We start from the raw sequence: 13,600 nt of genomic DNA, 5'->3' as shown, positions 1-13,600 counted from the left end.
AATTCTTGGTCAGTCATTCTCTCTCCTTTTATCTCTCTCTCTCACACATTCACTTGTTCCCATGTCTCTCTGAGGAATTCGACAGAAACAAAGCTTCTCATTCCTTCGGTAAAATATAAATGGAGAACAGAGAATTTCATGTTTCTGTTTACGCTGTTACAAGGAAACAAACATATGCTCTGAGCAGCTGAAAAGCAAAGTTTTATGGTAAAATAATCTCCTTACTGAAGGAAATATGCTTTGATAATTGATGATCGGCTCAATAATCACACCGACGTTGCTCTTGGAAGATACAGAGGCAGAAGTTTAAAGCATGAACACCATCAAACACAATATGAGTCCCTTATATCTCACTGCAACAGTGGGCTGCATTAAAGTTGTACTGAAGGCCACAGCAGCCACATCTGACAGTGTGAGATATAAGTCAACTACAGACCTTTTGAGAGCTTCCCGTTCATACAAATGAATGTTGTATAGGTTGTATAGGTGCTGTTACAACCCGCCTCCAGCATATGATGAAAAGCACTGTGCTTTGACTGGTCTATCCAAGCTAAAATCAGCCAATGAACTGTACCCACTGAAACACTTGCACAAAAGCTGACGCACATAGGAAGAGAGTGCAATGTGTGTGTGTATGCGTGTGCATGTGCGTGTGCGCGTGAGTGTGTGTGTGTGTGCGTGTGCGTGCGTGTGTGAGCGTGTGCATGTGCGTGCGCGTGAGTGTGTGTGTGAGTGTGTGAGCGTGCGCGTGCGCGTGAGTGTGTGTGTGTGTGCGTGTGCGTGTGTGTGTGAGCGTGTGTGTGTGAGCGTGTGCATGTGCGTGCGCGTGAGTGTGTGTGTGTGTGTGTGAGTGTGTGAGCGTGCGCGTGCGCGTGAGTGTGTGTGTGAGTGTGTGAGCGTGCGCGTGAGTGTGTGTGTGTGTGTGAGTTTACACGTGCATCTGTGTCGCTGTGTGTTTAAGTGTGTGTCTGTAAGTGTGAGTGAGTTTGTGTGAGTAAGACGAACAGCAGTAACAGACCCCTTACTTTGCTGGTGTCCAGCATTGCTGCGTTTAGCTTTACAGAGTGAAGTGAATCCTTGAATATGGTGTTGAACAGTCAGCACGCAAAATGCATCAAAGCATATTCAAGGCTGGCGTGAGATGCACCCCCTCTTATTCTACAGCGCGCCCCCAGTTTTCTGAGGTGTCTCTGTTCACATACAGCCCTGCCCCAGTGAGAGACCGCCCCACGCTGAGTGAGGAACAACACGCTTTTGCATTTAGGTGCTTCGCCCTGACTGGCCTGGGTAGGTCTGGACTGGCCTGGATTGGCCTGGTTTGGCCTGGACTGGCCCAGTTTGGCTTGGTTTGGCTTGGCTTGGCCTGGTTTGGCCTGTTTGGCCTGTCTTGGCTTGGCTCTGCAGTCTGTTCAGCGGCTGCAGTCCTCCCTGCCTGGAGAAGCCCTCTTTCTGAGCTGCTGAATGACTCTTTATCTGAGTGGAGGACCAGCTCTGAGAGCCAGCACGTGGAAGGCCTGGCTTTGTGCAAACTACATGAGGTCATTACAAACACAGAGGGAAAAAAGAGAAGAGTACAAAAACACTCAGAATATCACAAAAGGGCTTTTTCTGTTGGGTTGTTGTCAACCAGCTATTACTTCTTTTAAACAAACACACAAGTACATGTGTACATGTATGTATATGCATAAAGTGGATTTGTACTTGTGTTTTTGTCAAATCCAGACAGATTCATTCCTGACAATTTTCCTGGCAGATATCACACTGGTAACGTTTGCGTCAGGAGGGTAAAACTGTTGTCCTGTTGACTCTCTGGTCCCCTCTCCCTGCCCAGCACAGGAAGTGAGAAGCACCAGTTTCCTGTCCATCACTGACTAAAAAAGAATCAAAAGGGAGCAGTCTATTCCAAAGGCTTGGGGAGTCCCCCCCCAGTCCAGTAATGAGGGGCAGTGCTTGCTGCCCGTCAGCCAATGGGGAACATCCCAGCAGTCCCATGTCCCGCCCACTCTCCTGACAGACAGCCACAGTGCCGCCTTGCATTGAAACGGTGGCCTCATGTGGACTCCAGCGTGTCCAGCCGGAACACGTTGTGATTGGTGGGCGTGGTGAAGAACAGCTGGTCGCCAGGCGACCGGTTGTCGCAGGGGCTGTTCAGTCCCAGGGTCCTCTCGAAGTCCAGCAGCTGCCCCATGAAGTTGAAGTTGGGCGAGATGTTGGACTTCTTGCGCTTGACGAAGTCGTAGGCGTCGTTGAGGGACAGGTTGAGCTTCTGCATCAGGTAGGCCACCGTCACGGTAACGGAGCGGCTGATACCAGCCAGGCAGTGCACCAGAACCCCACACTGCTTGGACCGGGCTTCATCTGTAGGGCGGAGAGGAGGGCAGCAAGTTAGTCTAACGTTGGGCTGAATTTATTCTGACGTTAGGCTGGCGTTAGGCTGATGTTAGGCTGATGTTAGGACTGTGCTTCCAAAGGGCCGTACTCTTATTATTTCAAACCAGAGAGACGATGGCCTGTAACCATGGGGGAACTATTGTCTCACTTCCAGTCTCTAACATGCTTGCTTTGACAGAATGAAAACAAAATTAGACTTGCAAATCCACACAAATGCCAGGGCAGCTTGTGCAGATTATTACGAGCTCATAATGGACACCTGCAGCTCTGTATCACAGCACAGCCCCAAACATTTGCTAAACCGCAGGGCTGCGTCTGCCCTTCTGCGGGGACACGGACACTACGACTACAGTTTCATCAGCTTCTTTGTAAATGGCTCCTACAATAATTTCAACATGATCAGATAATTTGGACAAGAATTCCCCTGTCAGTCATTCATCAGGAGTAGCAGATATCAATTTCAGAGCATAAGAAGAGATAAAGACAAACTACAAAAAACCACTAAACAAATAGCTTTCCTTGTTCTTTAATAATTTACAGTCAAATTATGACACATTGCTACGGAGGACAAAAACTGTCAAAACAAAGTTAAAAGTGCCATTAAATATAAAATGAAAAATTAAATAGTGAACTGAATAAATATATTCTTATTATGAAATACATAAAAGCTAAAGATCTGATGGTGAGTGTTATGATAAAGATACTTCAACATTTATTTTTTATTTATAATGGTATTTATTTACTTACTGATTTATGAACATATGACTGTACTCTGTCAATCAAATCTAGTAGGTGGGATCAAAGCACTGACTGACCCAGTGTACTAAAGGAGGAAGTGCCAGCCACAGAGTCAGGCCTGGGCCATGTGCTGACGGCAGCCATGTTAGACCTGTTTCTCTCGCTCTTTTCCTTCACCCCAGGACAGTGCCACAGCTTTCCTGGTACCTTCCACATAGAGGTGCATTTCTGCTCATTGATGTCCACTTAAATTGTAGTTCACTTTGCTACAGGCCTTTTACAGTAATGATGGGGGGGGGGGGGGGGTGAGGTCAGAGATGTCCACCTTGACACCAAAGACCTTAAACGGAAACCTGTAATTTGTGCCATCTAACTGTCAAAAAACACATACCAGTAATTAGGCCACAAAGGAAAACTGTGTGGATGTGTTCTTTATTATAAGCCTCTGAGCAATACTGCTACTTTCATACCCAGCAGTGCGTGGGAAGCATTGCCTCTGTGCACGTGTGTGTGTGTGTGTTTGTGTGCGTGTGTGTGTTTTGTACATGCATTTTTAAAGAGAAGGACAGAGAGTGACAGACTGGAGGAAAAGAAACTATTGAAATCATTGACCTCAAACAGTAAATTTCCCAAGAGCTGAAACCTCAGACTGGAAGTTCTAACAGAGCTGGAGTCTCAAACGGAACTCTCTCTCAAACAGCTGCTGGTATGGAACTGCTGGTACGGAGCTGCTGGTAGATATGTGCCTTAAAGCTGTTGTTCTGCTCTCACAGCTGTTGTGCTACATGTGATATCCATGAATGTGAAACCCTCTCCACCAGAAAAAATGGGCTCTCCATATTCCTATCAGGTAGGTCAGTCATTCCACTCTATCTGTTGTGTTTTTGGAGCTAAAACCTCTGCCAATGAAAAATGCCTATGCCTGCCTGAATTTCAGTGATCCTGCAGTATCTGAAACAGAGCATCAGATAAAGAGCTCACATTCCTCCCGGGAGATGGCCTGGACAGGCAGCACATTCCTGTGAGTGACAGGAAAAACGCAGAGAAGCTCATGCCAAAACAGGCCTGATTTCACATGAAATGAGCCAGAAAGTCAGGTCAGAGGTCAGAGGTCAGGGGGCGTGTCCTCCCCCGCCCCCACGCCTCCCGGCCTCCTCTTTCCTTTGGACATTTTTTCCTAAACCAAAATGTGCTCCCCTAAACCAGATGTAAGCAAAACAAAACTCAGAGATTAGGCAGCATATTATCCTATTATCCTCTGTATTATCCTTGTGGGTTTTGGGAGAATAATATAAACATATAATTATCCCCCTCCCCCCCCATAAAAGAAAATCATGAGTGAAGGAAAGCCAAGCCTCTTGCTGTGGGTGAGAGTTTAATGACTCAAGCATTGTTTAGAATAAATGAAGAAACTCCACAAACATGGACAGCCGGCCATAGTGGAAAATATGTTTAGTTAATGAAATAAATCAGTTTTATTTTCACCACCCAGTCTCTTCCAGAGGTGGGTGCCGTATCACTGTATCCTCCCCCGACCTGACCCTTACAGACAGTTTTCCTACTTAACAGAGTCTATAAAAATGAACACTACACAGAATATTTCTAAAAAGCCAAACTCATGCTCTGAATGTATGTATGTGCATGTGCGTGTGTGTGTGTGTGTGTGTGTGTGTTCAGAGCTTGTACTAAGCACAGCTAATGGTGGTGCTTAAGAGATCACAAAGCTAGTCGTGACATCAGTGTCCACAATAGCTATTCAGACAAGAAGTGATTCTGTGGAAACAGAGCTTTCATGCTGGTCAATGATTCATGTCTATATACAATCACCAGCATTGCTTCAAACACACACAGAGCCGCCAGGCTGAAAGCATTTGACTTGATTTTCAATTCTGGCTGATAGTATTAAATACTCAATAGGGAACAGTATTTGTAGGCAGTAGGTTGCAGGTTCAGTTCCCATGTGAGGCTCTGCTGTTGCACAATTGAGGAAGGCACTTAACCTGGATAAAAGTAAAATCCAAACTGCTCAATTCAGCCTGGGTAATGATGGCCAAGCAAGAGAATAAGGAAAGGGAACTATCTGTGCAGTCCAAGTCATCGTTTCCAGCACATCCTGCAGGTGTGAGAGCGCAAATCAAACCAAAACCATATTTACAGCTGGACTGTATTTCTCAGCTGGACTTCCCCATGGCAGCCAGACCCCAGCCTGACTTTGAAAATGTGTTTATGACTTTCCTGATGTGTTGTGTGTCTGCACCAGGAACTGCGCAAACGCTAACACTTCTGAGGGCTGGCTGGGTGGCTCGGTTGTACTCAAGAAGAGTACAAATCACCAAGAGATGTGACAAAGACTAAACCCAATCGCACAGCAGAGGGAGAGTCGTGTGGTGCTAGTCAGGGAGGCACAAGAGATATATTAGTGTAATGGAATATGAATTTATCATGTTTTTCAAAATTGCCTATTGGTGTGGAAGGCCCACAGGGTCTTATCAACAGGTCAGTGCAGCGGAAGAGATTTTCTGACAAACTTTTTCCTGGACGCGTCTTTGAGAATGCCTTCTGCCTCGGAAACGCAGCGAGACCGGCAGGAATACGCCACACTGATCGGGTATGCGCTCCGTACTCAGGCCACGGCCACTCACAATAAGAAGGAACGTCAGACGCCCTGATGGGGGTCTGATTTGTGAATAGATTCCGTTTTCAGAAAGAATGTGGCTTTTGAGCAGGACGTGTTGCACAAACAGGCTGTTAGCCCACAGAAACCACAGGCAGCACAGGGACCATTTCCTGAATGAAAAAACCCTGCTGGTCGCTCCGGTAACAAACACAGAGTCGGGTTTGAGGCTGACGCTGATGCTGATCTCAGCGATAAGAACGCGGTCACCTGACCACACAAAAAAAAAAAAAACTTGCCAAAGCAAAAGTGAAGATAACAGCCATACCGAAAACAAAAAAAATGATATTCATTCAAAGTGGAGGAGTGTGTGTGTGTGTGTGTGTGTGTGTGTGTGTGCGCGGACTCCGCCGTGTCTCACAATGAGCACAGGGGTCGCACAGTCACACTGACCTCACAGCACAGGGGGCGCACAGTCACACTGACCTCACAGCACAGGGGGTGCACAGTCACACTGACCTCACAGCACAGGGGGTGCACAGTCACACTGACCTCACAGCACAGGGGGCTCTGACCTCACAGCACAGGGGGCACACAGTCACACTGGCCTCACAGCACAGGGGGCACACAGTCACACTGACCTCACAGCACAGGGGTCGCACAGTCACACTGACCTCACAGCACAGGGGGCGCACAGTCACACTGACCTCACAGCACAGGGGGCACACAGTCACACTGACCTCACAGCACAGGGGGCACACAGTCACACTGACCTCACAGCACAGGGGGCGCACAGTCACACTGACCTCACAGCACAGGGGGTGCACAGTCACACTGACCTCACAGCCACAATCGCACTACTGAACTTGTGAACTGGCTCACAGAATGGCAGTCTTCTTTACAAAGCCCCCCTGTTTGAAATTCTCATTTTTATGAGAACAAAGAACAACTAAATGTTCAGTGGTTGTGTGAAAAAAGTTACAAAAAATTAAAATTGCACTCTACCTTTGATTCATCTAACAGTACTTACAGAACTTGTGTGTGTGTGAGTGTAAGTGTGTGCTCTAATGGCTACAGGGGAAGGTTTTAATTGTAACTATGTATGTCATCCAAGGTCCATCCAGCAGGTAGAGGCATCACTGCTATGACGTCATTGCTCTTTATAGCTATGGCTACAATATCAGCCTTCTTACTTTGCAGTCAGGGAGAACAATTCCTTCCTCACGCGACGGTAAGCAGGGACTCATTTCAAAACAAACACAGGCTTCCTGACTGTCTCAGAATGAGGAAGCTGATGTTAACCATCAACTAAATCCACTGACGTCCAGAGAGACCGAACACACCCTCATTCGGTCAGAAATGGCTGAATCAGGTTTCGGTGGCTTGGGTAATACACGGTTTATACGCTGTTTTAATAACATGCCTTTCAAATCCCACCTAAATATAACACCTAGTGGGCGTCTTTAACGTTGTATTTTCATGTGTGTGAATCCCTCCCTGTCCAGACCTGATATTAACCCCCCCCCCCACCCCACACCCCCACCCCCACCCAATGCCTGCCTTCCTGTCAGCGCAGACCGCTGAGCTGGAGGAAGTGCGAGCATCACAAACAGGAAGTTCCGCACGACCTGTTTACAGCAGACCGCATCCTCACACCACCAGCCCATCACAGCGCAGAGATCGCCGCATCAGTCCTGGCCCTGCTCTCACACCCAGCTCTCTGCCGGCGGCTTCACGGACATTACAGGGCTTTCTTTGGGTTGATAAAAATAAGGAATCATTATAACCACCTCATACTGCATGTTCATAAGTCCTATAAAGGCAGATGTGGTGATGGAGTCGGGTGTTCCATCTAACTACTATGGAGCATAGTCCTCAACTTTAAATCACAAATTCAACCAACTGTTATGTGCCTGTTTTATCCTTACACAGGGTTTTTTTCTTGATTTCAGTGAGCACACAGGTAACACCACCTGCTTGAACAGGTTAGGTGAAGTTTGAGACACAGTACCGTGGTGATTAGGCTGAATGGAGGGGAAAAAACCCCTGAGTGAATGTAAACCACTTTATCTCCTGATGTGAGGGTGGCCGGAAGCAGCACCTAGCACACCAGCATGCAGCCATGTGTTTTCTGTGTTTGTTTTGTTTTACTGAAAGGAAATGACTCACCGATGAAAGAGATGGCCTCGGGGAAGAACTGTGAGAGGTTCTGGCTCCAGTGGTCTGAGATGGGTATCTGCTTGTACTTGAATTCCCCGTCGTGCTCGAACACGTTGGGCAGGTTGGGCGTCACGTTGAGGATGTACCTGATGTTGTGCTGGCCCAGTACCGCCAGGTTGGTGGAGTCCTTGGCGCAGCCCAGGTAAAGGTAGGGCAGGATTTGGACCGGAAAGGCGGGCTGGCAGCTGCCCAGCGGGCTGCCGTCCAACTCGGTGGCGCTGCCTGACTCTCGGTCCGATTCGCCGTCCGAGCAGTCAGAACCGATCCGCAGCCCCCCCAGGCCCAGCACAGACTGAGGGGGAGAGGTGCTGGGGCAGGGGACGTCCAGGCTGGTCTCACAGTGCTCGGGGCAGTCCAGCCGAAATCGGGAGAATCCCCCTGCAATTAACACACAGCACAGGTACAGGTGACATAACCTGCAGGGAAGGGGGGGGTGGGGGGGTCACCTGAGCAGGAAAAAGAGGTTTTCAGTCCACATCACGGGTAAAACTATGCTCCAGCCCTATGACGCATGTGGGTGCAGTCTAACCTGCATTGCATGGATGTGTATCTTACACACGAGTGCGAGATAAATGAGACAGATAACAGCCTCTCACTGTACGTCTGTATGTAAGCAGCGGCACTGAACCTGGGAGTCCTCATCCACAGGGCGTGCATGGTCACATGTGCCTCGGTGATTTGGAAACTGGTATGGTACAGTGACTTGGAATTTCTGTCCAGTGCGTTTCAGGTTCAAACGCAGGGAGGGACACTGCCGTTGTACTCTTGAGTACAGTACCTAATCTTACATCTTTCAGTGAATACAAAGGTCATCGAGCAGAAAACACAGAATATTAACTAAACTAATTATGAAATACATTAAAAAGCATTTCCGGTTTTCCTTGTATAGTCACCATACAGGTTAAACGGTGTAGTAGATAAAATGCAGAATTTGGAGGACAGGCGGCTGCGCTCCCGTGCGATCTATAACGCTTCTTAATGAGAAATACCCAACTACAATAAAATTACCCGTTCATTTCACAAAAAGTCGCAAATGACTCCCGGAATAGATTAGTTTTATAAAATGAAGTAATTTAGACATCTTATCGTGAGCTTCTCGGTTTAAAATACATGTGTGATTTCATCCACCTTGATGTTACTATAATTTGCACGTAAATGCGCGCATATTTAATATATGCTTTAACAGCATGCAGGCTAGGAAGTCAGGATATCTGAGCACAAATGATCTGGCCGTTTTATCCTTACCGCCGAAGAATTTTGTGAATGACTGGAGTTGTTATGTAAGGGCATATTTATTCGGAGAAACGTGTAAAATAATTAGTGATGTTGTGTATACAACTCACAAAATATCTGTTAAATGTAAAAACACTTTCTTTTTTCCTGAATTATACCGTATCCGTTTTCTCTTCCTCTCCATTCATGAAAAATGGCTTTTTCCTGAAGAAACGCAACATGGCGTAGCCATTTTGGAATTTTAATTGAAAACATCTTGCTCGTCGACAAATTCTTTTACAAAGTTTAGCGTTACTGTAGTTGGCAAGGCATGCGTTCAGTGTTTTAGACCAAGACATATTATATAAAAGAGCTCCCTGTGGGTACTCAAAATACTGCTACATGCTAAACCTCTTTGTTGATAAATGCTTTTATATAACTGGCTAAATTATGGATCCTTTAGCCTATATTCAGTCGCACTCCAATGAGCGATCAAACGAAGCGTCTTCACTAATCTACATATATCGTGCTCGGCAAATTAGTCAAAGATTTGAAATGGATTAGCGTGTCAGTGCATTGATTTGAAAGATATCAGGCAGTAAATCAGAACAGCTAATTGTAGATGCAACTTCGGAAACTACACTGGCCACTAGCTAGCTAAAGAAACAGGCAACGTATAACCAGCAAACCAGCTAGAACTGTGATAACTAGGTAATATAAGTAGGCTATGCATTAAGTAAAATCTGACAACACCGCAGACCCTAACAAATGTTTATGATAGAATATTAATTATTAGCTAAAATACAAAGTCTGATTATGATGTAGGCTGTAACTCTTACTTGTATATCTGGTTTCCGTTGCATGTCAAAACTGCCTCATAACTTTAACGTTGATTCATATCATAAAATCTTAAGACATGTAAGTAGTCACTACAATGTAATGTGGGAAACGGGTCGTATGCTTCTATGCGGAATCCGGGTTACTTTACAGGTGGGGAACTTTAAAGCGGACACCTCGCCGGCAGCCGGTTTCTGCCGCTGCCGGTTGACATTTGCCGAAAGTGCCGCCGCGTTCCCCTTACCCTCCAGGTAGTACGCCTTGCAGCCGTCATCCCAGAGTTTCCGCAGAAGAAGCCCCAGTACAGAGCCGGAGGCCCCGCTGTCCTGCAGCTCCAGGGTGTTCTCGTCGTACAGGACCACCGTGTCCGTCTTGCACCGCTTGACGAACTTCTCCTGATCCTCGTTGTTGGGAATGATGGATCGGATCGGCAGGCTTCCTTTCTTCAGTCTGCGCAGCATCAGCCCCGGGATGGCCAGGTTGATCGCCGTCTCGATGTGAGAGGACTCGTAGTACTCGTGCGAGCGGCAGTCCAGCAGCAGCAGCGACGCGCCGCCGGACTCCAGAGCGTCCTGAAGCCAGTCCGCGCTCTTCTTCGGCATCACCATAGTCATGTCCAGCGAACCGCTCCGAAGATGATATTTCATGAGGAGAATACACACGGGCAGCTACCGGCAGTAAAAACAAGGCGGAGGAACGCGGCGATGAAATTGTCCCATGAAAGAACCGCGCGTTGTCCGTGGCCCTCCAAAACAGCGCGCATTGTGGCAGCTGACCACGAGTGAAGCACTCCGCATCAGCATGAAAAATAATTTCATTCACTCCTTTAGACGACAGCTACGCAGCCCACTGACGGTCACAGCAGCGGATGAGATCGAGCTAGCTAATATCCTCCGCAGATCCGTGCTATCTCCGATTTAATGTTAACTCCATCTTGACTCGCGATTAAAGTCATTTTTAAAATCCATTCTACAGAGTTACTTCTGTGTGTTTACAACTCTCGCCCTCCGCCCTCCGGTTACGCGTGTCCAGCATGCTGCCGCTGACAGGCCGAGCTAAGGGCTTTTTCTGACAGTTGTGTCAGAGGAGGAGGAGTTTTCGCTTTCGGGGTTTAAAGACGCAGTGAGTGCTTTTTGAAACAGGACGGCTATTCCTGTTTCAGCTGAGACGTCCCATTTTGAAGGTTCAGAAATTTTCTGTCACAAGTGCTAATGGGCTTTGTTGCCTGTTCATCCCAGGTTAACATGCCTGGCTGGTGGCTTTCCCTTATCATTAATGTGGATAGCAATATTTCACATCACGGGAGGACTAGATGGTTAACCTCGCTTACCAGCCACTTGATGATATCCCTGCCTAATATATAGACAATTAGCTGGTAATTAGCCAGTTTAGCCAGCCCGCTACCTCAGAGCTCGTCCGGGGGATGGTACCAATCGCTGTAATGGCACCTCAGACATCTCGCACATCCATCAGTTGTGACGTGACCAAATGTGACCAGGGTGGGCATTTCCACAGGTTCCTCCTATATTTCACTTAATAATCTTCACATTAATCAATGTTCAATGTAAGCACATAACAAAAGAGCCAGCCACACTAAGTTAAACATCCACCTCCATGCTGCTGTGAAACCGTGGCTGCCCAGCTAGCTCATGTCCACTCAATGAAAAAATGCTATTAAAACAAAAGCATAATTTTCTCCCTAAATCACCTGCTCTGACCCCATCCCAGTGAGAGTGGATGGGACAGTCATGATGTCTGACCAAAGCCCCTCTTCTGTTCTAGATCCTGTCATCTCTTTCCACAGAAAAGGGGTAGGGGCAGTGTAGCATAGTGGTAAGGAGCAGGACTCATAACCAAAAGATTGCTGGTTCTATTCCCTGCTGGGGCACTGCTGTTGTACCCTTGGATAAAGTGCTTAACCCAGAATTGCCTTAGTAAATACCCAGCTGTATAAATGGATAACATAGTGTAACTTATGTAATTTGCTATTGGTAAGAGTGTCTGCTAAATGGCTAAATGTAATATGGAAGGTTGGTCCAGCTCTCAGAGAGCCGTTTAAAAATCACTGAGTCATTTTTGGGGAAGTGGCATTATCACGCCTGTGTTTATCAGAGGCAGGCCAGGGCCATGCCGGGGAAGTGAGGCGAACAAAACATTATCGTCTCTCCCCCACAGCCCACAGCGGATGCAGATATGACGTCACAATGATCTCACAGAAAATGGAGCGTTACCCATGATCCTACACTGTAGTAGACATGCTTCTAAATGCCTAGTAACTCTAGGCGTGTCCGAATGTGCCATCGTGGGGAGGTATGGCTGACCGTTGCGTCAGTAAACATTGTTATTGTATGAAGCGTAGTATCTGGAGTTTGGTCGGAACTCTCAGCTGCTCGTTATGTGGTTATAGTTCCTCATTCTAAGAAGAGCTGATAAAAAAGTGATGCACTCTGCCACATCAGAAATATGAGCATAATATCACACTGTGACTTCTCCTTACTTATGCAGTAATGGTAGGAAGAATATCAATATGATACCATTCCAAACTGTTGCTGTTATCCCAGATATTTACCTTCAACCCAAATCCTTTCTGCTATTTTAAGCCAGTACTATAAGTCCATAGTGTCAGTATGACTGTTCACTACTATTTCATACCAGCCCCGGCATTTCAAACCCTCACTGTTCCCTTAAACCACCACAATCACTCCAACTGCCACTTTTTCGACTTCCACTCCAAACTGACCCGCTACTCCAAACTGTGTGCCTTTGTGCCCTCAGCCCTCATGACTCCTCTGCAGAGAGTGAGTTCTGTCTCTCTCGGTGTGACTGTCAGGCTAAAGCCGAAAGACAGCATGGGGCCTCTCAGAATGATGAGGCCTGGCTCTGCACGAGTTGCCTGTCAGGAACAGAGCAGCTTTATCGGAGGTGAGGAGCTCATTTCCTGACTCTGATGGAGCAGCTCTGAGAGCTCAGGGTCATTCCAGGTCAGGGAGAGGCCTGTCCATGGGCAGCGCATGGTGCTTATCTCACTGCACGCACACACACACACACACACACACACACACACACAAACACACACACACAGATACACACACACTCTCACACACACACTCCACTACAGATACACACACACTCACACACTCCCACACAAACTCACGCACTCACATACATGCGATGTTACATCCCTCTATAATGTTGCTTTTAAAGTGGAGAAGCTGTAGTCAAGGAGAGACCAGTAGAATCTGCATGTCCTTCAATGTCACCGACTCTGTTCTCTGTGACAAGTCTTCATCATTCTAAGGCCAGAAAGATTCATTTTACCTTACAAAAAATAAATAAATAGCTACATTTCTGTGTGAGAACACTTAAACAGCATTTTCTGTGGGTGTAGGTCCACTCTTCATGTTCTGTGCTGACCTACTGAACTGCAGCTTCACAGAGTCAGAATGAGGCGTGCCTCGGCACTGTGGTGACAGAGGCAGATCTGGGATCAGTCAGGATGGGCGTGTTAGGGGTGTCAGAATGTGCTCAGAGATGACTGGCATGGATATCCAACTTTTAACCCCTATGGTTATAGATTTACATAGTATC

General features: G+C 47.0%; 1 protein-coding gene across 1 annotated transcript; it reads right to left on the bottom strand.

Moving 5' to 3' along the window:
• Nucleotides 1-928: 928 nt before the first annotated feature.
• Nucleotides 929-11,038, bottom strand: LOC118780869 (dual specificity protein phosphatase 7-like). The gene is made up of 3 exons (XM_036533615.1): nt 10,257-11,038; nt 7,913-8,341; nt 929-2,358 (listed from the first exon to the last, which is right to left on the bottom strand). The coding sequence occupies exons 1-3, from the start codon at nt 10,657-10,659 to the stop codon at nt 2,051-2,053; spliced, it is 1,140 nt and encodes a 379-aa protein (XP_036389508.1). The 5' UTR covers nt 10,660-11,038; the 3' UTR covers nt 929-2,050.
• Between the last annotated feature and the right edge of the window lie 2,562 nt (nt 11,039-13,600).

The sequence above is a fragment of the Megalops cyprinoides genome, chromosome 7, assembly GCF_013368585.1.
Source record: "Megalops cyprinoides isolate fMegCyp1 chromosome 7, fMegCyp1.pri, whole genome shotgun sequence".
NCBI classification, from domain to species: Eukaryota; Metazoa; Chordata; class Actinopteri; order Elopiformes; family Megalopidae; genus Megalops; species Megalops cyprinoides.
The sequence above is the reverse complement of the archived record's forward strand: the minus strand, read 5'-3'. Positions and strand labels throughout refer to the sequence as shown.

Coding starts and splice junctions, on each gene's coding strand:
- LOC118780869 (XM_036533615.1), bottom strand. CDS start 10,659: ATGAAATATCATCTTCGGAGCGGTTCGCTGGACATGACTATGGTGATG. Junction 8,342..10,256: donor CAAGGCGTACTACCTGGAGG/GTAAGGGGAACG, acceptor TGTTAATTGCAG/GGGGATTCTCCCGATTTCGG. Junction 2,359..7,912: donor CGAGGCCATCTCTTTCATCG/GTGAGTCATTTC, acceptor TCCGCCCTACAG/ATGAAGCCCGGTCCAAGCAG.